The 24,780-nt window shown below is 32.7% G+C and overlaps 1 protein-coding gene across 3 annotated transcripts; it reads left to right on the top strand.

The window, feature by feature from the left end:
* The first annotated feature begins 4,236 nt into the window (after window positions 1-4,236).
* On the top strand, window positions 4,237-24,573 carry LOC143234296 (MOB kinase activator 1B). 3 transcript variants are annotated; one of them, XM_076471543.1, is made up of 4 exons: window positions 4,237-4,375; window positions 17,888-18,054; window positions 19,184-19,411; window positions 21,320-24,573. In XM_076471543.1, exons 2-4 carry the CDS (start codon window positions 17,958-17,960, stop codon window positions 21,583-21,585), a joined length of 591 nt encoding a protein of 196 aa, XP_076327658.1. In that variant the 5' UTR covers window positions 4,237-4,375; window positions 17,888-17,957; the 3' UTR covers window positions 21,586-24,573. The 3 variants fall into 3 exon arrangements, with proteins under 3 accessions (XP_076327658.1, XP_076327659.1, XP_076327657.1); XM_076471544.1 differs by having other exon boundaries at window positions 4,269-4,371; XM_076471542.1 differs by having other exon boundaries at window positions 4,296-4,597.
* The last annotated feature ends 207 nt before the right edge of the window (window positions 24,574-24,780 follow it).

Genomic DNA, 24,780 nt, shown 5'->3' with positions numbered 1-24,780 from the left:
AAAGACAAGGAACGAAGATAATTTTAAATTAAATCAAATTAGTCACGTGCTATATGGAAACCATATATTCAGGACAAAAATCTTAATTTAGGGTCAGTATCAATGCTACAGAAATAAAAGAAACAACAACTCGTGGCATATTTCTACACCACAGTCTCTCGTCTTCTTTACTTTAAGCCAGTCATTAATTTTAGCCTTAAAGCCAATCAACTTTAAATTCAAACTGATCAATAATTGAAGTAACTCCCTCTGGCTTTCAAACACTTATACATCTCACAGATGCCACAAATATTAAACAAAGAAATGCAAAAATACTCGTAAACAGTGAAGGTATGCACTAAAAATAAATTCCTATAAAAGCTAAGAGAAAGTTGGCTGTACCCAAATTTAATAGCTTATTTTGTGAATACTAAACGATCCTTCTTGATGGATGATCGTGACACAATCAGGTGCACGTAGAAAAGAGATCCGATTCATTTTCAAGTGCTCATAAGATAATGTAACAGTTTATAAAATAACAAAGGCATTGTGAAAATGTTTAGTTTTACCAGTATTTTGTGTGCGTATTATTCTTTTGTCGTTTAAAGAAACTCAAGACTGATAGTTTAATTACTTTTTGATTAAAACAGCATAGACAATAGATACATTATAGTTTTGAAATCACAGTAGTTGAGCCACTAAAATACCAGAATTCAGGGTTTTAGAAAAAGCTTCGAGCTTGAAAACCCTGCTCGCGATGGATAAATTACGTAACACAGCAGTTGGCCAAAAATATCATGTAAGCAAATTTTGAGTGCTATTAGAAGACGAACAATATAACGTCAGAAAATGAATAATTCGAATGTTAAATCATAAAAATATATTCTGGAGGCATTGAAATTATGCAGCCAAAACGCAACATTTTAACAAAATTTCAAAAATACTAATAATTCCCCACAGGGAATAAAGAAAGCTGTAACAGTGAAGAGGTTAACAAAGTTTAAGTTGAAAACCACATTAAAAATCTAGTTAAATGCAGAGAGGTTTGTACAATTACAGAGAAAGAAAATAATTTTTATGCAGTAAACATTAAATAAAGAACATAAAAGTAAATACTCTATAATATCGTCTGTTTGTTTGTTTTTTGAATTTCGCGCAAAGCTACACGAGGGCTATCTGCGCTAGCTGTCCCTATTTTAGCAGTGTAAGACTACAGGGAAGGCTGCTAGTCATCACCACCCACCGCCAACTCATGGGCTACTCTTTTACCAATGAATAATGAGACTGACGGACACATTATAACGCCCCCAGGGCTGAAAGGGCGAGTATGTTTGGTGCGACGGAGATTCGAACCCGCAACCTTCAGATTACGAGTCGAACGCTTTAACCCACCTGGCCATGCCGGGCCGAAAAATCGTTTGAGCTTGAAGGTATAAACTGTAGTTTAATGCATTTACTGTGACTCTATTACAGAATTTTGTGAATTTCACAACTTACAAATTGATAAAAATTCTCAGTTAAATCATACAATTTTTAGAAATCAAAACTACTATTTAGTAAGTTGGTCTAAAATTTCTTAATATTTGCCAGAGTATCGCCAAAGGTAGAAGGAAAAAAACAAAACAAGGAACGCCAGTGGCCTCTGTCTGGACTGCATCGGGTTAATTAATACGTTTCCGAAATTTTAAGAGTCTCTTCTATAAGTTGCGGGTTCGAATCCCAGTCGCACCAAAAATACTCGCCCTTTTAGCCGTGGGAGCGTTATAATGTGACGGTCAATACCACTATTCGTTGGTAAAAGAATAGTCCAAGAGTTGGCGGTGGGTGGTGCTGACTAGTTACCTTCCCTCTAGTCTTACACTGTAAATTAGGAACGGTTAGCGCAGATAGCCCTCGTGTAGCTTTGCGCGAAATTCAAAACAAAGCAAACCAAACTCTTCTATAAACAAGGAACTCGGAGAACTCTATTAACGTATGTGATTCCTCGACTATAACATCTAATCTTGAGGTATGTAAGCACAGCACTCTCTTTACCAGTAACCAATATTTAAAACTTATTTGGATTAAATATTGGAGATTCTCGAAAATTCCACGCTTTGATTTTTCTATAAAACATGGAACGAAATTTATTATTGAAGTGATAGCGTATCTGATCCCGAATTCTTCATCGTATTTATCATGGCTAAACAACGACGTACATTTACACAAAGTAGAGCACTGAAAGTCAGGGAAGATCCAGGATATATTTCAAAACTTCAATGTAAGCACATTATCCTGTTGAAGATATGCGGTAGTTCCATGTACTCTAAAATGTCAAATTTGTAGTCCTTGAAATAAAACATATTCGTTATCATTCGGTCTGCAATTCACTTTTACTTTACCGAATAGTCTAAATGATATTTTTGTGTGTACAATACGTTTGAAAAATGTTTCTAATTTTAAAAAAATCTAACTGATGCAATTTTTTATAAGTTTGAAAGCATATAATTAACGAAAATTTCTATATGAACGGTTGTATTTTTCACATTTTGATATTTATAAATATTTTTTAAATAGAGAAGCACTGATATTTTTATGTGTCTTTGCACATTATTATACTCATTTAAAAATAACAGATACAGATAGAAAAGTTGATCTCTTGTCAATAAATCTTTATTTATTGTTTACATATTACGATATTTCCCATCTACAGGCCTACTGGTGACAATTGAAAGTTAGAAAAGACTGAAAAATATGATTTATAAATTAAATAGAAAGCTAATTTTTGAAACTTGATAAAACCTCATATAAAATACTATTTTAAAATAAGCTATTGACTTCTATTATGTCCAGCTCAGCTGATGAGTTTTGATATTTGTGAAAGAAAGGCTTTTTTAGGTCTTTTTAGTTAGGTCTGTTAATTCAATACTGACTTCACACTCACAAATTTCTGAAAATATTACCAAAACATTTGCTCCATGTAAGCATCTATGAGTTTCATTCTACTTTGTATTATGTATTAATTGAGCTACACTATTTCTTATGTATTTGCAAATTTTGCAAACGGTTATAATTAATAATATGCATTCAAGCCTCATTTACCCTGTTATCACACTTCTTCAGTGGATTTCCTTGCACAGTCGTTCTGTCTCTTATTTGGTGTGACATATATTGAGTTTTTGTTTTTTTTTCCAACCGAAACTCACGATTTGCTTAGGAAAAGAAAATAATAAATAATTGAATATTCAATTAATTTAATTCGTGTTTCTTTAGGTTTATTACTTGGGCATTCCTATTGGTATATAAAGATGATGGATATTCACTAGGGCCTGGCATGGCCTAGCGCATTAAGGCGTGCGCTTCGTAATCTGAGGGTCGCGGGTTCGCGCCCGAGTCGCGCCAAACATGCTCGCCCTTTCAGCCGTGGGGGCGTTATAATATGACGGTCAATCCCACTATTCGTCGGTAAAAGAGTAGCCCAAGAGTTGGCGGTGGGTAGTGATGACTAGCTGCCTTCCCTCTAGTCTTACACTGCTAAATTAGGGACGGCTAGCACAGATAGCCCTCGAGTAGCTTTGTGCGAAATTCCAAAACAAACCAAAACAAAGGATATTCACTAATTACCTAATTTGAAGTCATGGTGTCAAAAAACTTGCAATAAAACAACAACAACAACAACAAACAAACATATTGTATACCAAATATAAAAATATCTTTGTTAAATAAACTGTCTCTCATTATGCTATTGTGACATATTGCACTATTCTCTTTCTTTCGGTTACTGTACTGAAGCGAAAAAAAAAGACATATTCGATAAATAATCACAAATATCTTCTAGATGAAGTTTCGAGGAATAGTCATTCATTTGATTAAAAGTTACAATACAAATTTTATAAGGAGTAGATAATAGTAATTATGTCAATATTTAAGCCATATAACCTTCAGTAGTATTTGAAATTAAGCACAAAACTACACAATGGGCTATGCCCATCACATACCGTATCGAAACCCAATTTCTAGCGTTATCATTCTGAAGACTTTCTGCCGTGCCACTAGATTTTGAAAGTGTTGTGGAAATCAACCTTAAATAATAATAAAGATAAAGATAGAAGAATGAATAAATCAATACCACGGCTACACATGTTTTTCGGTGTAAATTTAATAATTTGTTTAATTTTTGTTGTTCGGTAACCTTTTAATTTTATAGTTGAATATTTTAAACGTATTAGAAGTATATTAATAATTAAAATTATGTTTAGCATTATCCATCAGTACTTTGAACTTTTTAATTTTTTCTATTAGAATTTCGCTTTAAATTATAAGAAATTCTGGTGAAGATTTATTCTAACAGAAAACGTAGCAGCAACAGCTAGAGGACATATTGCAATTAATAAAAAAAGAGGAACGTTTGTTGTAGGTTAGGTTTCTGCTGTAATTTAGAATACTGATATTTACGTTTTCCTATTTCATTATATTAATCGGTATTGCCTTATTAATGTCGTAAAGACAAATTTTAACCACAACTTGGTTTATTTTGGTGAGACGTATCGCATTTCTAAAGACTCGTTTTCAACTTCTGCTAGTACTTGTAGTATTTAGTACTAGTACAACTATCAATAGAAAATATGAGCTTTTTTTTGTAAGTTATTTTAATTTTTTGAACTTTATTTTTCAAACAATTTGTTTAACATTGTAATATCCTACGCCTCAATTTACAGTTTAGTATTCTTAATCAGTTTAGCTTAGAAGTAAGTTTTAAGCCTAGGCTTAATCTTTTCTTCTAATTCATAATCATGCTTCATAAGCGTTTCACTTTCAGTACTAAATAATTATAAATAGTAATACTATCTAGTTAGTAAGATATACTAAAACTGTTTATTATTCTTAATCAGTTTTAGTATATCTTACTAACTAGATAATATTACTATTTGTAATTATTTAGTATTGAAAAGAAACTAACTAGTAAGATATACTAAATTACTAGTAGAACTAAATACTAGGTAGCCTATGCTGTAATCTGTGGTAAGAATTTCAAGACTAAGAAGCAAGTTGTAGTCAAATATTACAAAAAAATAGTACTTTAAAGAAAGAAACTAACATTGATAATACTGCTGTTAGTAGAAGTATGTTATTATTTTAATATTTATAGTTTATACAGTGAGTTTTATACTACTGGAGTACTTAGTATTATCTTATATGGTATTTGAAGGACAACAAAGGGATTTTTGGACCATGGCTGTCCTATTCACTTTATGAAACAACTAGCTGCTCATGTACAATCCTGAATGCTGTAGTGCTCAGCAATACCTCTCTGAAATTCATCTATTATATCTGGATCTACTGTGTCTGATGGTGGTATATTCCAAAGGCTGGCCAAATTGTTTAAAATAACTGCTTACTTTGCAGACACCATCTGTGTTGCTAAATCTATTTATTTTCCCTAGCCTCATTGCTGTTAACATTAAATATGAAAGTACAGGAAACATTAGCCTTGCACCCTTTTATCATGTTGAGAATTTCATGTTCAGACAGATCTCTGACTCACTCTAGCCTTTCATATTTTAATGCAATTTTAAAGCCCTTATTCTGTTCTCATATGACAGCCTTCCATCCCAGGAATCATTCTGGTAATACCTCCTCTGACTGCTTTCAAACAAGTAAATGTTCTTTGAATTGTAAGAACCAAAGACTGAACATAATTTGATGCTCTAAGTGAGGCCTAACTAGAGATACGTGTAAAGAAACAACTTGAACTTGTATTAAATATTCCAACCTGAAATTGTGTACACACAGTTCCTGGAACATTTAAAAAACTTAACAACCCTAATTTGAGAAAGAGGACCCATCTTTTAGAAAATAAAAATTTGAGACATTTTGAATGGTTAATAAAAAAAAGTTTATTATAAATGTAAAGTGTTCAGACAAGAGTAAGCCATCTCTACCTGATGATGACATAATCTTAACAAAACATTGTATGCTTGTAATCAAGTTTTCTTTATTGACCTTTTAAGCCATCTCCAGTCATTTAGGATAAGTCAAATTACCAATGTACCTATCCTTCATATCACTGTTTAGTTGATTTCTGTCAAGGTTGTAACTTTAGTATGAGTTAAGGTAGCCCACATGCATTACTTCATACTTAGCATAATTAAAGGTTGCATGCTGTTTATTTGTCCAATTTGCCACAAGATTCAAACATTTCTGTAAAATAGTATCCCCCCCTCTTTGTAGCCCCCACAACTTTAATAACATTGACAAACCTGACAGACTTGTTGATCATTCCATTATCAGTGTTGTTAATATATATATCACAAAAGGGTAGGGGTCCCAGGAAATAACCCTGAGGTAACCTGTTTGCATTTCCAATTCTTATAACAACTCTTTGCGTCCTCTGAGCGAGCCGATCCTCAATTCATTGAGCTAACTCATCCTTCATGTTCAGAAATAGTGTTCTTTAATATTTTTTTATTTGGTTATGTCAAAAGCATTATGAAAGTCCAGGTATGCAAAATCTTCTAGTTAGTGAATAGGGTTTTATAATTGATTAGTTGTTGGGCTCAATAATCGGTTATATTCAACTACTAGGTTATTTTCACATGAGATTTGGATAGTCTGAATAACTTAGAATAGCAATAAGAATTCATGATAGAAGCATGTTGATTACTTGGATGGTTGGGGTATTTGAAAATTGTAGTAATGTAAAACACTGGTTTTGATTAGATGAATATTTTCATAATTAATCAGATAATCAAGTTAATCTTCCATCTTTAGGCCATTTCTCACCCTCATTAACATAAAATTGACATTTAAAGTAATGTAATGGTCATGTCTTACACTGTAGAGTGATTTGTTTTCACAAATAAAGCAGATTAACACATTTTAATAGCATTTGAATATTAATAGTAATTAAACTGAAACAAAATTTGAAATTGTTGGTGTGTGTTTTTACTAAATGTATTTAAAATTTAACTGCAGTTTGCATGCATTTATGTTTATATTTAACCTTGGTTAGCTAAAGCCTGGCATGACCATGTGGTTAAGGTGCTTAACTCGTAATCTGAGGGTGGCAAGTTCAAATCCTGGTCGTATCAAACACGCTTGCCCTTTCAGCTGTGGGTGCATTATAAGTGATGGTCAATTCATTGGTAAAAGAGTACCTCAAGAGTTGGCAGTGGGTGGTGATAACTAGCTGTCTTTTCTCTAGTCTTACACTGCTAAATTAGGGATGGCTAGTGCAGTTAGCTCTTGAATAGCTTTGTGCAAAGTTCAAAACAAACCAAACCTTGGCTAGCTCATGTGACTGTTGGCTCTAACATGGTTTAAATAATTATTTGTAAATACAGCAAAGCCCCATATTTTGACTAAATCTTTTAACTAGTTTTTTTTTTTTTTTAATTTTATTATGTGCCTAGGCTGTAGTGTCTTAATTTAGGCCTGTTATGAATATTTAGTTTACTATTAGTATTTATGTATTAATCATTGGATATAAAGTGATAGGTCAAATTAATTATTTTGTGGAAAGTTTTTGTTACTTCTTTGTGCTGTGACTACAGATAAGATTTACTAGTTGTACTCTTGATCTATGACTTAGTAGCAAATGTAATTTTGCTTTTGGAGTTTATATATAGGTTGTTAACAAAAATAAAACTTAGTGTCTAATTCTATTAATTAAAGTGAACACTCACATTGGGTATTTGTCCTTTTGGAACAGTAGAAATGAATGGTGAAGCACAAAAGTTATGTTTGATAGGTTTTATTCTCTAACCTTATAAAAAATCTGTTTTTCACATCAGTGTAAGATAGTATAAAAATTTACCATAGACTTTCTTATTGAACAAAAAAATAATTTATTTTTAAATTTTCTTTAATGAGATTTGAAGTTAGTAAAAAATACCAAGTTTCTCTAACGATGGTTTTGGCAGATGACCTCGAGTTTTGCAAGTTGTGATGGTCAATGTTTTGGCCACTGTACTAAAGCCTTTATCAAGTTTAGTTGGTTTGTCTAACCAGTGTTAAGGAGTGTAGAGTATTTTTATGTGTTGTCAGATTTTGTTGTAATATTATTAGCATAATAGTGTCATTTTTTGAATCGTCTAGCAGTTTTCTACAGCATGACCACTCTTGAAAACAATACTGATTTTATAACATCATAACAATGTTTAACAACTTGGAATTTTCTCATGAGGCAATGTTGACCATGAAATATCGACCTGATAAAGGCTTCAAGACTGAAATTCTGTATATCGGAAAACTTCAGAATTATGCAGTCTTTTAAGGATTCATCACAGGTTTCAAGTCTCATCCTGTTTGTAACATATTATTACCCTTAACATGGCATATTTCAACAGGTAGAAGTCATTAATTAATATTTTTAATAATATTTAAATTTTACTCTTTGGATCTGACCAAACAACCACTGTAACAGGGCTGTATTCCATGCTATTTGATAGTTCTGCTCTTGAATGGTACACTGCATTCTTGTAGCTAGTTACCAGTTTTCTATAGAGAAATATGTTTATTTGAAAATTGCACATTCCATGACATTTAGTTATTTGCTTAATTCAAACTGAACACCTTGGATGGATTACACTGTACATATATGCTGTTAAGTACAGCATGTGTGTGTTATGGAACCACAATTAATGTGCATTTTAAAAAAGTTTGCATCATTAAGTGTTTGTTATGGGAGTTAGTATAATAATTAGATTATTAGCCTTTATAATTTAGCATTATATGGAAAATCTAATCAATTACTTAGTCACAGTTGGACAGTTTCACTAACTGTACAAGGCTGATGCTGAATTTTATCAGTGTTAAGATATTATAATAATATTATACTTATTACGTGTGAAAAGCTTGAATGGAACATACAGAATAAACTTTAATCATTGCACCAGAAGTAATAACATATTTCAGTATTATGTCTTAATGTGGTGATAGAGGGCAAAGTGAAAACAGTAATTGAGGATGCAAAAGGATGAGAAATATGAAATGTAATTATTATGCACATAAGTTGTGAATAGTAACAACTAGAATGTCTTATGTTATTACACAGTCAGCAAAACTGTTACATGTGCACAATAAATTCCAAATAAATTATGGGTAATGTGTATGCATCCGAATGTTAAAGGATAAACCTTGAAACCTTATTTTTAGATTATGTATACATTAGTTGTTTCTGTAACAGTGAGTGTGCCTGAGGTTTGTTTGAAGGAAATTAACATTTTCAATAGGAAAAAAAAAGTTCATTGTTTTGATTATTTCTAAAGTTACAAGAGTTTATTAATAAGGCAAGGTAACATTCTGCTGTCAGAGGTCATTCAAATCTATAGTCTAGCAATTAAAGATTTTACTGTTATTCTGTATGGAACAAACAGAGGTTTGTTTGAGGGAAATTAACATTTTCAATAGGAAAAAAAAGTTCATTGTTTTGATTATTTCTAAAGTTACAAGAGTTTATTAATAAGGCAAGGTAACATTCTGTTGTCAGAGGTCATTCAAATCTATAGTCTAGCAATTAAAGATTTTACTGTTATTCTGACAGTTCTTTCTTCAAAGCCTAGTTGTTATGAGTTCAGTATCTGGCCTCTCAGTATCTGTTACTATTGGAATGATACATGCATACTCTGTTGTGATTAGGGTACCAAACTACAAATACTTTATTTATTATGACTTCTAGAACTTCATTGGAAGAATTAAGACTTAACTGGGCTTTGTATTGTATGGTAAAGAAATTGGAAACTTGATTCTGGAATATCAAATAATAAATTTTAAAATTGTTAAACTAAATTAGTTGATAACTTCGGTGATAAAAGTTAAACTTCAGAATCTGATTGTTAGAATCAGGCCATCCAACCATTAACTCATTAAAACAGCCATTAATATAAAATTAAATGTTAAGTATTCTATCTACATATCTATGCAACAAAAGTAAAAATTAATTTTTGACTAACAGTTAATCAAGTTTATAAATACATTTTTTATTCAAGAATGAATTTACATCTAAAGCTTAAAACGTATTTACCCCATCACAGTATGTTCATGTTTGCATTATCAACAAACCAGTAACCTTGTAAGTTACTATTAATTACATTTAGTAGCATTGATGTTCCATTATTCTTAGTACTTAAGGAATAACTTGGTATATTTATGGGAGAATTGTTTCCCAGACACACAAAGCAAACAAGGATTTAGATATTTTGTTTGGTTTTAAAAGTTGGTTTCTGTAGAACATTGTGTAGATGACAGAATGCAATTGTATTTCTTACTGTTCATTTTAATTAGCCATTGAATCAGATTATTGCAAATAATAGGAATACATTCAGACATCTGTGTATTTCTGAAATTAATTGTAATTTTATAACAATTTTATATAAACTATGTTGACATGATTATTGGGCAATTTGGAATATAAGGTGACCCCTTCCCCCATTTTCAAAGATCAGGGAAGGATATCCTAACATTCATTTTTAGGTCCGAGAAACACCTTTATTGTAGAGTGGGCATTTAGGAGTTCAGTTTTTGTTTCTGTCAATGTCTCATGTTTTCATTTACATCAATTTTTCTAGCAGCAGTAAAATTTTATTTTCACTGCCTCATTCACTACCATAATTTTAGGAATACCATGATAACTCTGTCATAACTCTGTTAATTTGACACATCTTGTGCTCTGTGTTTCAACATGGTCACTCATTCTTGCACAAGGGTTACACTAAAAAGAGACCGGGAGACAACAATTATCATAAAATTTAAAACGAGTACAGAGAAAAAAGATGGGGTCAAAAACAGAAAGGCTGTCCACCCAATTTGCCTGCACATAAATAAAAATGGCCACTTTAATACAGTGGAACTGTAGAGGTTTATGTTCTAATCTGGATGACATCAAAGCACTGATTGCCTTCCACAGTCCTGTATGTCTTCTTACAGGAAACATTTCTGAAACATGCCAATATAGTCACCTTTTGGCAGTTTTCTTTGTACAGAAATGACAGGTTATGTGATGGATGATTGTGTGGAGGGGTGACACTGTTGGTTGATCATCATGTGAGCACCCTGTATTTGCCACTCAACACACCCTAGGAGGCCATAACCATCTATGTTTCCTTGGGTCATACCATGACTGTTTGTTCTCTCTACGTGTCTCCTGGAGAGACCTGTGATCAATTAGAACTTCATGCTTTTGTTAAACAGGTATTATTATTGATGGGAGGGTTTGCTTTGTAGAGCATATTGTCTCAGATCATAACCTTTCTCTTTTCAACATTGGTTTTTGCACTTACTTTCATGCACCTAGTCAGTCTTTTACTGCTATTGATCTCTGTTTCCTCCCCTTCACCTTTCATGAAGGATTGACAGTAACCCATGATGCAGTGATAATTTTCCTATAATTTTGAGAGAGACTGGCCATGGTTGATATCACCTGACCCACATGCCTTGGTGGAAGTTGGATCAAACTAACTGGTCCTCTTTCACTGCTCTCACAGAACTTGATCCTTCCATCGCCTGTAAGCCATCAGCAGACAACTGCATGGCAGCAGTGACTGAGTGTGTTATACAGGCAGCTTTTCAATGTATTCCTGAAATCTTTATGTATTCTGTGATATCCTTGTCCATTATGGAATCCTGCTTGCCACGTGGCATCAAAGGCTCTAAAAAGGGTCTGTGATACTTTTTGTAGGTACCGTACCCACACTCGAACCTCATCACTTTCTAGCAGGCACTTGCACATGCTGGGCAGGGAAGACATCAAATCCAGAAGGAGTCTTGGATTAAATTCACAACCAGCACCTCTTCTATCACCAGTTCCAAAGTCATATAGGACAATATTTGAAAGGCCAGTGGACAATATAATTTGTTCCCTCTTTTGATCTTGCTCTCTGATGACCATGAAGTAGCTGATGCCTGGAGCATTGCCAGAACCCTTGGTGAAAGCTTTTGCCAGGTATCCAGCACTTCTGCTTCATCCTCCACCTTCTTAGCCATCAAGACTCAGACAGAGTGATCACTTCTTTCCTTTTGAGCTGATTGTCTCTGATTATAATTGCCCCTTTACACTGGTGGAACTCAAACTGGCCCTTCATCAGTTGGATATGATGATATACACTAAAGATGATGCACCATCTTTCTCTTGCTATTCTTCTGATTGTTTTTAACTTGATCTGGCAGGAAAATGTTTTTTCCTAATGCTTGGCACTAGGCTATTGTCCTACCTTTCTCTAAGCCTGGGGAGGATCCCAAGATTCCTTCAAACTACTGTCCAATTGCATTGACAAGCTGTCTCTGTAAGACCTTAGAGACACCAAAAATCTTGTTTGGTTCCTCAAATCAAACAACCTTCTCTCTCCCATCCAGTGTGGGTTCCGATTACAGTACTCCACCATGGACCACCTGATTTGACTAGAAACATCAATCTGAGAAGCCTTTCTCAGACCACAACATCTTTTATCAATATTCTTTGATCTCAAGAAGGCTTATGATATTACATGGAGGTATAGAATTTTGCAAGACCTCCACTTTTATGGGTTGTATGGTCATTTGCCATTTTTATTAAAATGTTTTTAATGGACAGGTGATTCCAAGTTCATTGGGTTCTACACTTTCCTGTTCATTTCTACAGGAACTTGGAGTTCCTCAGGGCTATGTCTTGAGTGTCACACTTTTGAGTATAAAAATTAATGCCATCACTAAACAATTCCCTCTTACTGTTGCAAATGGGCTCTATGTTGATCACTGACATAAAATGTAAAAAGACTGCTCTCAATCATTTTCTAAAGTGGACCACAGCCAATGGTTTTAACTTATCTCTCTCTAAAATGGTTTGCATGCACTTTTGCTGCCAATGGGGTATTCACCCTGATCCTGAACTCTATATTGGTGAAGTTGTGCTGCCTGTGGTCCCTGAGACAAAGTTCTTGGGGCTTATCTTTGACTGTAAGCTGACCTTTATACCACACATCAAGCAGCTACAAATCAAATGTACAAGAGCACTGAACGTCCTCCATGTCCTCTCTTCCAACACTTTGGGTGTGGATTGATGTTCTGTGCTAAAGACATATGATGTCTTTGGATCAAAACAAGATTATGAGTCACCAGTCTATGGCTCTGCCAGGATCTCAGCCTTGAAGATGCTGGACCCCATTCATCATTAGGGCTATGCACTGGGGTTTTCTGAACTTCTCCAGTCCAGAGCTAATACATAAGAGTCTCACAAACCTTCTCCACACATCTGCTGTTTACAAAAACTTTTACTGTATGCTTTGAAGTTTGATCCTTACCACAGCATTCCATATGGGGTTGTGCTTTTCTTCCTTAGTGGGCCATGCTTTTAAAAAACAGATGATCTGCCATTATTTCTTTGGCCTTTGTATCAAGGCACAGTTGGATGAATTGGGTCTGTCCTTGGATAACACTGCTGTACCCACTGGTCAGCCAATCCCACCATGGCTTATTACAAACCCCAAATGTGACCTTTCTTCAAGTCATCTGAGAAAAACAGTTACTCCCAATTGGAAGTACCCTCTTTTATTTACTGAACATCTTTTGAACCATTCTTTCATTCCCATTTAAATGGGTGGTTCAAAATCAGGTAACTCTGGGCTCTGCCATGGTTTGTTGCAGTTTGGTGGTTGCACTCAGAATCCCCTCTACAGTTTTTGTGTTCACTTCTGAATGGTATGCCATTTCTTGCCCTGGATCACATAGAAGGTAAGCAGTACTCAAATTGCACTATTTATACTGACTCGCTTAATTCTCTGCTGGCCCTGGAATCACTTCACATTAGTTCTCACCTTGTTCTTGTTGATAATCAAAACTGACTGGCCCATTTCTCTATCTATTCTACTTCTATCTAGTTTTTATGGATGCCAGGCCATGTTGGTATTCATGGGAATGGGTTTGCTGACACCATAAGCTAAATATATCTGCTCTGACACTATCACTGCTGTGCCTGTTCCATACATGGACTATGGTCCTATATTCAATGCTTGGCTCCATGCCGGTTGTCAGTTGACTTGGAGTGAGCAACACGAAAACAAGCTTTTCCAAATAAAATCCTCTATCGGACTTTGGCCATCTTGCTTCCATAAAAATCAGAAAGAGGAAGTTGTTCTAACTAGACTATGCATTGGTCACAGTTTTTTAACTTCTCGTTTTCTTTTATCTGGGACTGGTACACCAATGTGTTTATGTGATACTCAGATCACAATAAGATATTTTACTGTTGTGCCATCGTTACAACTCTCAATGACAGCACCATTGTAAACATGTTCTGTCCCAATAATGTCCATAATGTCAGACAGTGTCCACCTTACAAATATTTTTAGTTTTGTAAAGGCCATTAAACTTTTCTAATATGATTCCTTTTATGAATTAAAGTACAACTAGTTTGATACGAAATTAGAAAATGACCGCAACGTCAAATAACTTTAAACCAGGACTGGAAAGGCCAACTTCAGGTGACTAATATTGATGTTTGAACTTACCCATTTGTCGTCCTGGCAAATTATAATAATTAAAAGTATGCTATAGAAAGTCCTTTACAACTTGTATTACTATACTTTCTCTCTTACTGCTGTAAACTAGCTATAAGAATTGGATTTAATGCTATTTATGTTTTAATTCAAAAATTAAACTTTATTTTACCTTGATTTCTTTTTACAAATTTTAATAATTTTAACTTTTTACTGGATGTTGGGTGCAGATAGCATAGTTGCATTATGCCATAAAATGGCAAACCAGCCAACCAACTAGTTCTACCACTTTTACTAAAGAAAAATTTTCTGTTTATCAAGATAATGGTCAATTATGGACCTGTGAAGTGTACAGTAAGGAAAATAAAATTGCTTGTTTGATCTATGTCACATATTATGAAAGTAGCTTGGATTAATATTAGTAGACTTCCCCTGATAAGTAAGGTATCACGACATAAGGTATGTACTTGGTTATTTCACGTCTTAGAAAATTGGAAGCATATATTCTTGTGAAGAAATAATGTTTTTATTATCACACGTGCTAACTTTGGTTTGTTTGACTGTAAACAAAATAATAGTGGTATACATAGCTGTGTGCAAAATAGTTTGTAATTGTACAGATGCATTAGTCAGCCTGTGCAACTGAGTCAGACCCAAACAAAGGAAATAACAGACCAAAACAACCAAATGATTAACTAATTACATTACAGAATATAATAGCCTGATACTATTAAACAAATAAATTGGAAGGGAAGCAAACATAAAGTAAATCAAAATGCTCTTAATGGAAAATGAAAAGAATAGCTTTATGAGGTGAAGGATGTCACCATGAAAGTGTTTGTGCATTGCCAGTACATGATGACAGTCTCTGTCAGTTGATGTATGACTTTGCAAAATACAGGAAATTACTTTAGTGTACAAATTTTGGATTCAATCGACTAAATATGCATATTTTTATCGTTTGAAATATGTATAGTAAATATGTGAGTAGTGCTTTAAGAAATGACAAATCCTTTGCATATCAGCCCAGCATGGCCAGGTGGTTAAGCTGTTTGACTCGTAACCCAAGGGATGTAACATCAAATCCCGGTCACATCAAACATGCTTGCCCTTTCAGCCATGGGGGCATTATAAATGTCATGGTCAATTCCACTATTTGTTGGTAAAAGAGAAGCCTAAGTGTTAGCAGTGGGTGTTGACAACCAGTGCCCTCTGCCTTCCTTCTAGTCTTATGTTGCTAAATTAGGGATGGGCAGCACAGACAGCCCTCGTGTAGCTTTGCACGACATTCAAAACAAACTAAACCTTTGCATATACAGTTAGTATTGTATCATAAACAAGGCTGTTTATTGTGTTTAACATTTCCTTTATAATCCAGTGCTTAAAAAATGGATGACTTTCTATAAAGTATGCATTACAATCAAGAAATGTGCATTTATCATTCAAGTTTTTTTTTCTATAAGTTACTGTAAGTATTGTGTATCTATTATAGCATGGATAATAAAGGATAGGTGTACGTATTCAGAGGTAGTCTTCAATAGCCCAATGGTCACTTGTCTGTATGTTGTGTTACAAACATAATCACATAATTGCCAGTTGACCAATAAGCCATCTAACATCATTCATTACCTAACTTCCTAGGCATGGCATGGCCAGGTAGTTAAGGCACTTGACTTGTAATCCAAGGATCACGGGTTCGAATCCCCATCACACCAAACATGCTCATTCTTACAGCTGTTGGAGCATTATAATGTGATGGTCAATCCCACTATTTGTTGGTAAAAGAGTAGCCCAACAGTTGGTGGTGATGACTAGCTGCCTTTGTTCTATCTTACACTGCTAAATTAGGAATGTATAGTGCAGATAACCCTTGTGTAGCTTTCAAAAAATTCAAACCAAACCAAATTAACTTCGTAAGTTTTGAATAAAAAAGTTGGAAAATAAACATAGCCTTCTTCTGTTCATAAACTTATCTAATCACACTTGGAAAGAATTGAGGATACTGTCAGCAAAAGTTTTAGATAAAGTTTTCACCAACTGACAACTGAGTAAAACTCATTTTAATACTGAGTAATTTGCTTTATAACAACTTGCATTTAGACTTCCCAATCCTTTAATATTAACTTGAAAACTAAAATTACAATTTCAGGTTTTGTCTTTACTTATAAAAGTGGCTATCTCTCTGACATTTTGGGAAGATATAGTAAATATCTTTTAATATTCGGAATATAAGCTTGATGAAAGTTTCTCTTCTCTGCCCGTCAAAGCATTGGTATGGATCTTATCTTGCTTGTTCCAGTCTTTATATCCAACTATACTTCCCAAAGAAAGTTAAAATTATGTGACTGTCTTCTTACATGAAAGTGCCTTTTATCCCAGATTCCTCTTTCAAGTTTCTGTCCACTTTTCTCAATAGCAGAGATGGCTTTTGACTTCTTGTAATTCTTCATGCTGAACATAACTTTCTGTGCCATTGGTTGGATGTAGTTGATTCCAAATCCTCTTTGTAATTTCCGTGGCAGGAGGTGTCACCTTGTTTCTGAGGTTGGAGAATTGGGATTTAGGTTTGTAATCCCAGGTTAAGTGATCTCCGTTTCCTCAGGTTGAGCGAGACATGACATGTTCTACAATTCTGAGTTTGTTGCATTTTGCACTTCAGGTTGAGGTGAGGGTTTGTTTTCACTTTTTTGTTGCTTGCATTTTCTTTGTAATTCTGGTGGTTCCACATACAACATTCTGTAAGTTTAAGGTTGCATTTCAATAATACCACATTACTAAACAAGACCAAATACAAAGTGGACCTCTTGCCTAGCCACTACACCTTGGATCTAGATGTGGAACCATATCTACCTGCTTGGAGCTGGATGAATTTATCTTCTAACAAAGTTAGGATTTTGCCTCTGTGACTAGTCTGCCTTTATTTCCCAGGAATTAATTTCATGTTGTCCAGGTGAGCTGCACACCTGTTCCAGGAGTGTGCTCTATTGTTGTATTTCATATTCACACTTTTTCTACACAGTGAGTAAAAAATACTCTACAGGTTTCCTGTGAGTATTTTGTCAATGTTGAATTCTAGCTGATGTGAGAGAAAGTGTATTTTGAAAATGAACATTTTCCTGCATTGAAAATGTATTTCTGATAATACCTTATCTCACACTCCCCTGCTTTTCCTCCCGACAAAATGACCAGTTTTGGGTCTGCTAATGGTCTATCAGAAATGCATTTTTGATATCGGAAATTGTTAATTTGTAGTTTAAAAAAAAATAAAAAAGGAATGGAGCATGATAATTTTTAGTTTGTAGTGTGATTAATAGCTGACAATACTAGTGCCTGTTTGACCTTTCATATTTTATTTAGGAGCCTTGAAACTTTCAAATCTGATACATAAACCTGTATAAATACTTGGCTATAAATCTTTAGAAGTAATGTATATTTTTAAAAAAGCAACTTTTTGTTTTCAGTGGAGGTCGCTCCTCCAAAACATTCAAACCAAAAAAAAACATTCCGGAAGGTACCCATCAGTATGATCTGATGAAACATGCTGCTGCCACACTAGGAAGTGGGAACCTGCGACTTGCTGTAATGTTGCCTGAAGGAGAAGACCTGAATGAATGGGTGGCAGTTAATAGTAAGTGTTTCACTTAAGATACTGCTGCCTTTTCATAGTTCTTTTGAAAGAATGTATTTTTGCACTGATATTTTGGCTTTGTACTTCATTCATAGCATTCAGGTGGTAAAATTTGAATTGCTGTCAAACTTAAACTATTTATCTGATTTACTTATCCATTTAAACTCGCCATTTGAGGGTTCCATCCTAGTCCATATACATTTTTATTAAAAAATGGTCCAGCCAGTTGCTTATGAAAACAGGCAGGTAGAAGATTCTGATGTGTATATACAAATGTTTTGATGTCTGATCAAGAAACATAGGAAACTTATTTTAGCTTAGTGATTGATGTATTATAGCAAATTTTTTTTTACCTTTATCTATGAATTTTTACAATTATTAATCTTGTTTTCTCCGATTGATTCTTTTTTAGTTTAGCCTCCTCAGAGAACAAGAACATTAACATGTTGGTTTACTGGTTCTTCTGAATAATGTTAGTTAAGAAAAACAAACAATTAAAATAAATAACACAGGCCTGTGATGGTTTTATTGCCTTGAAATTTGTCCATGTTCAGCAGTAATTCTCGTGGTTAGTGAAATATTATTTTTGAAATCTGCTTAATTTAATTATACAGATGTAGTGTGGTTGATACATTTATGTTTGCTTATACTCATGGATTCTCTGAATATCTGTAATGACACACTATATCTGTTAATGTCTTATTTAAAATTTTCTTACCAAAGCAAAAATATGAGAAACTACTAAAATACATTTGAAAATGATAAGAGTTTTTAGCATATCACTTTGGTAGTGAGACTGTTGCAAAGAAATTAATTTTGGCATAAGCATTAGAAGTTTAGGATAATACAGGAATGTGGAATTGTATAGTAGACAGTTAACAAGATGTGTAACTGTTTTCAGGAATAATGACAATGGTTTGACAAAGTTATGTGAATGTGTGAATCCTTTCTATATAAATCTAAAATTTATAACATTTTTCTTGTGTTAATATAGTAAAATTATGAGGAAGATCTTTATTTATTCCAAGATCTGATTATAATATGGCATTGATGTAAACTTGCAGTCTTTAAAATTTGATAGCTACATTTTTATTTAAATAAGATGATTAAAATATGTTTCTATACGTAGCTGTGGATTTTTTCAACCAAATCAACATGCTGTATGGTACAATCACAGAGTTTTGTACTGAAGAAAGCTGTCCTGTCATGTCTGCTGGACCCAAGTATGAATACCACTGGGCTGACGGACAAACAGTCAAGAAACCAATCAAGTGCTCCGCACCTAAATACATAGATTACCTCATGACATGGGTCCAAGATCAGTTAGATGATGAAACTCTTTTTCCTTCCAAAATAGGTATGCTGGACAGAATATTCATGGTAGTTTCTATTAGTTGTTTTAATGAATTTGGTCTATTTATGAAATACGGAAAATACCTGTCACGACATCAAAGATATCTTTTGAAAATGTATGACAGTTGTGAGACTGTTTTTAAAATACTTATTCTTATGTAGCATTCAGAATTAAGTTTTCGTGAAAGAAATTTTGACATTTTACTAAACCACTATGTGTATGGTATTTTATATTTTGTAGATCATTTGGATCTGTTGATTTAATTGGGTAGGTTGGTGGAGTTATTTTACTTTTGTTTCTTTTTAAATTGTGTATACATGGTTTCAGCTATGCACTTATAAACATTAAGAATAGTGTGAAAATAATAACATTCTTCATCAGTTAGTGCTTTCTACAAATTCTGGAAGAGAAGATTCATGTAGAGAGTTTGTCATTTAGCTTCAATACCTTTTGTAAATGATTCATTACACATGTAACAGAACTGAAAAACAAAACAAGCTTTGCCGAGGAAAGCATTTGTAAAGGAAAACATACTATTTACCAGCTCATTATGTCTGTAGAAAGATCAAGATTAAATACTTCTATGCTTTTCCAAATTCCATATCAAAATTTTCGTCATTAATCATTGCTCATACAAATGTTCTGTTGACAAGCTGTTAAAATTCCTCTTGTATCGTGCCAATTTTTCTGGTAAACAAGTGTTTTAATGTAGTTTGACTCCTTACTGAAAGCCAAAGATTTAATTTTTGAGAAAAGTAGTGTGACAGAGGTACTGTAACAACTGTTGTTAAAGGATGTCTTGTCAGTACCAACTGAAATAACTTTAAGTTGAATTGAAAGGTTCCATCCAATGTAAACAATGCTATTTGGTTTATCAATCTATATTAACTCCTGATGGAACTTTCAAAACTTTTATTTTTGCTTTAAAAAATAAAATAAACAAAATCCTATAAAGCTGAAAGCAAACCTCTGAATTTAACCAATTTTGCCACTGAATTTCTACCCACTCATCCTTGTATTATAACCATAATTAACCAGTACAAATTAATGGAAATATAACAGACTTGTTTAATAAAGTCATTAGTCTATTACTCATTTCTTAATTTACTTCAAAGATGTTTAAAGGTAGGGAAATACAAATTGTTTGGTAGACATATCTTGAATTTGTTGAGTAGATGTTAGAGACTATGCAAATTTATTTCATTGGACATGGAAATTACTTTAACTTCAATTCTGTTGGAAAAATATGCTGCAAAATCTTTAAATAGAGAAATGTGGGGATACATATTAGTAAAAGGTAAATTTTTTTACAGAATTTTCTTTAACATACAAGATTAGGCTTAAGTATTAGTTGTATACATGACTGGAATAATTTAATTGTTTTATTATGTGATAGTTTATGAAACAAAGAGGAAACCATTTTCTGTGACATTTCAAATGTGTTTTAATACTTTGTAAATATCTATGACAGTTAATGAAAATTGTCATTGAAAAATGTATATCACCTTCATGTTGAAAATTATATCATTTGTACAATGACAAATCTGTGTGCCCTTCCTCACAAGGAACAGCAGTAAGTTTGTGGACTTACAATGCTAGAAACTGGGTTTTGATACTCGTGGTGGCCAAAGCACAGATAGCCCATTGCATAATTTTTTGCTTAAGTATAATCAAACAAATTCACGTGGCAGCTAATTGGTTAAATTTTTAAGTTATTTCTAATTATTTATACTCTTGAGAAATCTTCATCTGCAGATAATATGTTATTATAGTAACAGAAACAAATTTAATTATTTATTGCTACACTAAAAAAAAACTTAACCATACTATCTATTTTACATGTAAGAAATTTTATTTATATGTACATCTTAGAAAAATTCAATGATAGTAATATCTGATTGTTTTTTTAAGGTGTTCCATTTCCAAAGAACTTTCTGTCTATTGCCAAGACCATACTTAAACGACTCTTTCGTGTTTATGCCCATATTTACCACCAGCATTTCTCTGAGGTAGTTCAGCTTGGAGAAGAAGCCCATTTAAACACGAGCTTCAAGCATTTCATCTTTTTTGTACAGGAGTTCGGTTTAATAGAAAAACGTGAACTTGCTCCTCTTCAGGAACTGATTGAAAAGCTTACCAGCAAAGATAAAGAAAAAGACAGTAATCCATCCCGTTGATATTATTTGATGATATAAATGGAACTCCTTCCAAAATTACCAGTTCATATGTAATATTTTTCTGTAAAATAAGTTAGCTTTTTACCAAAAAACAATTATTTGTACATGTATATACCTTGCTTTCACTACATAAAGCACAAATTCTTTTATGCCACTTTTCAAAATAAATGTCTGATTTATGTTTTATGTGAAAATAGATATTGAAACCATAAGTCAGTAAAAAATGTTTATTGATTATGAAGTGATTTCCTTTAAGGGGTGTTCATTAAATTATATCATAGTTTAGTAATGCTTTTGTTTTTCATGGAGATTTCTGCAAAGATTTATTTCTAAGGAATGGAATGTTTTGTTTTTTTATATATGATTATAAAATGCAAGAAAACTATATACCTAATGTAAAATTCAACCTACTATTGAGGTTATGTAGCTTAAATAGCTCAAGTGTTCTTGTTGTTACATTCCCTGAAATTGTTACTTTGGATTTAGTAGAACATTAAACTTTCAAGGTCTTAGTCTAGGACCTACAGTTGCTTTGAAGGAATCTAATTTTCCATCACTTGGTATAACTTCCAGTGATGACTTATTCCTTCTGTCTCAGATCCATCCATCCACTTTGCATTTATTTTATTTTAAACAGAACTGTAGTAAATTATTGTTGAACTTAACTAGCTAAATGAGGAAGAAAAGTAAACATAAAAAGTATCTCTGTATATTTTTCATCCTTTAGGTGGGAAAACCTCAAAGCTGGCAAATCAGTAAAACTTATTGTGCTTATTAATTGTGATTAAAGCCACATTTGACTACAAATACATTTGTTCCATTCATACCCATTATTGTTATACTGATAAAAAAATTGAAAACTACGCTTTGGTAAAATAAACATGGAAAAGTTTGAAGAGTAAAAAAAAATTCAAGTTATTTTTTTGTAATTTAATTGCTTTAAAAGTTTTGGAACAAGATAATAAATACAAAATTATAAAGGGAATTTACCAACTTTATTCTCTTTAGAAAAACAACTAAAAAAATTGGTTTTTTGACATTTTTGAGTTAGGTGAACACTGAAATTATTTTGAACATACTTCGTTTTCTCTCTGTTTTTGTTTTTTTTTAACTTAGTCGTATTTTGCGATGGTAATATTTTTCTCGCAAACAAACCATTTTCTTTGGCTTTCAACGGGTTGAAACATACCCTAATAAATACAAATGAATTTCTGAATTTGATTAAAAGTTTTAAATTCATAGTTACGTGCTGAGCCATTCAACCCCAGAAATTTTAGTACAAAATTATTTTGTGAAATTTGTTTATCTTAAAATTGTTTAAATAACATGTTTTTTGGGAATTAAAATATATATTTAGGTATGTTTTCAAGTAAAACTAGCAAGACATTATCATGAAAATTTAGATGTTTATGAGCAATATGATGAACATCGTGCAAACAAATATGGTATAATGGGAAGAAAGTGCAATCGTTCATTACTGAAATGTTCAATTTCTTGAATTCTGTTGTTTTATTTCTTTGATTTGTAATCGGTGTTTTAAAAGCTATTTGCTTTATATGTAGGTTATAGTTTAAATTTAGCTATTAAAGGAAAAGTTTTAAGGGAAAAATGAATAGACATTGTGTTATTGTGAGAATGGTGCAAATTATGACATCTCCATTTAAATGTCACAATTGCTGATCCAGTTACCCGCAGATTTTTACTGGTTATCTTAACTTTTTGCCAATGAATTAATATTTTGAAAGATTATGCAATTTATTTTGTCAAATTAAAATTTTTTGTAGTGTAATTAAAATGTTCGAGTTTTTGTCCATACTGATTAGATAGATCTTTCTGCTACAAAATTGAACCAACTTTAGTGATTTCTAATGACACTTCAAGAATCTATTAAGTAAATTTGTTAGTAGTTTGTTGTAATTTGATGGAAAAATTTGTCATTGAGAAATATCTTAGTTGGAGACAATGTGATGGTGAATGTTTTCCTTTGTTTATTTTTTATGAAAAAATGAATAACATCTTTGGGAATTTTTAAACAGCTGAAAATTCTATTTATGCTTTTCAGTGAAGGTTTCAACATTTTAATTAAACTAACTTTAAGTTTTATGTAAAATATTTCAAAAACTCTGGTTTAAAAGTTGATTAAAAAGATCCATCAATGAATCACATGCTTTAAGACTAAAAATGTAAAAGATTATAGTCTGAAATTGCACTGGTGTCCTTTGAGATTTAATTCTGTAAGTTAAATCATACTTTGAATTTGTTTCCAGTGTCCCCATGGGATCTAATTCCATCAGTTATAAGAACTAAAGACAGTGTGCTGAGTATAAACTAACATATAACAGGTAATGTGAGTGTCTTGGCATCGTAAGAACAGTCATACATTAACAGTAGGGCATAGAGTAATATTTTTTGGATTCATTTTATACACTTGAAACTCTTGATGAACTTTTAAGATAAAAGAACATTGTCGTAGAAATATCGTATATCACTAATTAGTAGTTATTTAGGTTATAGTTTATAGATGTAATTGAATAAATGGAATGATTTTTTTTAAACAGATGGTTTTTATATGACGTACTTTTTTAAACGTAAGATTTTGTTTAGGCTTTCATTAATGTATCATGCTTGTACAATCATCTGAGAAAGCATTAAGAAAGTGTCCTTATTAATAAGATGTCTTACACCGTTTTCTTCAGCACTCGTTTATGTTTATTTCAGAAGGTTTACTTATTGGTTATTTTAGGTCCAAGTGGCTAAAATTTTGTGAATATTGCATGTACTTTGTATGTTATTCAGTCAACCTGATAGAGGTTTTTAAAATTTAATTTTGATTTACATATATGCATTTCTTTGAAAGTCGTTGTGAGTTTGTTTTCTACTGGTGGTAGTATTTCTCAGAATTGAGTATGGAAGTGTATAAACACTCGAGTATGTCACTCCTACTACTTGTAAACATCAGTTGTGAATAAACGGTAGACTCCTCTTTCATGCAGGTCTGCTGTGTTGACACTGAAGAGCTAATCTGTTGATATTTAAGTTTGTCAAATTACGTGTGTTTATGAAATATAATGCCTTCCAAAACTGGGTGGAAAATTTGAATCAAAGCTTAAATAATTTCAGTGAAGAAAATTCCCACAAAGTACAGAACAAAATGTAAAAAAAAACAACAAAAAACTAAGCATTTAAACAAAACAT

Source organism: Tachypleus tridentatus, chromosome 12 (genome assembly GCF_004210375.1).
Source record: "Tachypleus tridentatus isolate NWPU-2018 chromosome 12, ASM421037v1, whole genome shotgun sequence".
Lineage (NCBI taxonomy): Eukaryota > Metazoa > Arthropoda > Merostomata > Xiphosura > Limulidae > Tachypleus > Tachypleus tridentatus.
Note: the sequence above shows the minus strand (reverse complement) of the source record. Positions and strands in the feature narration are given on the sequence as shown.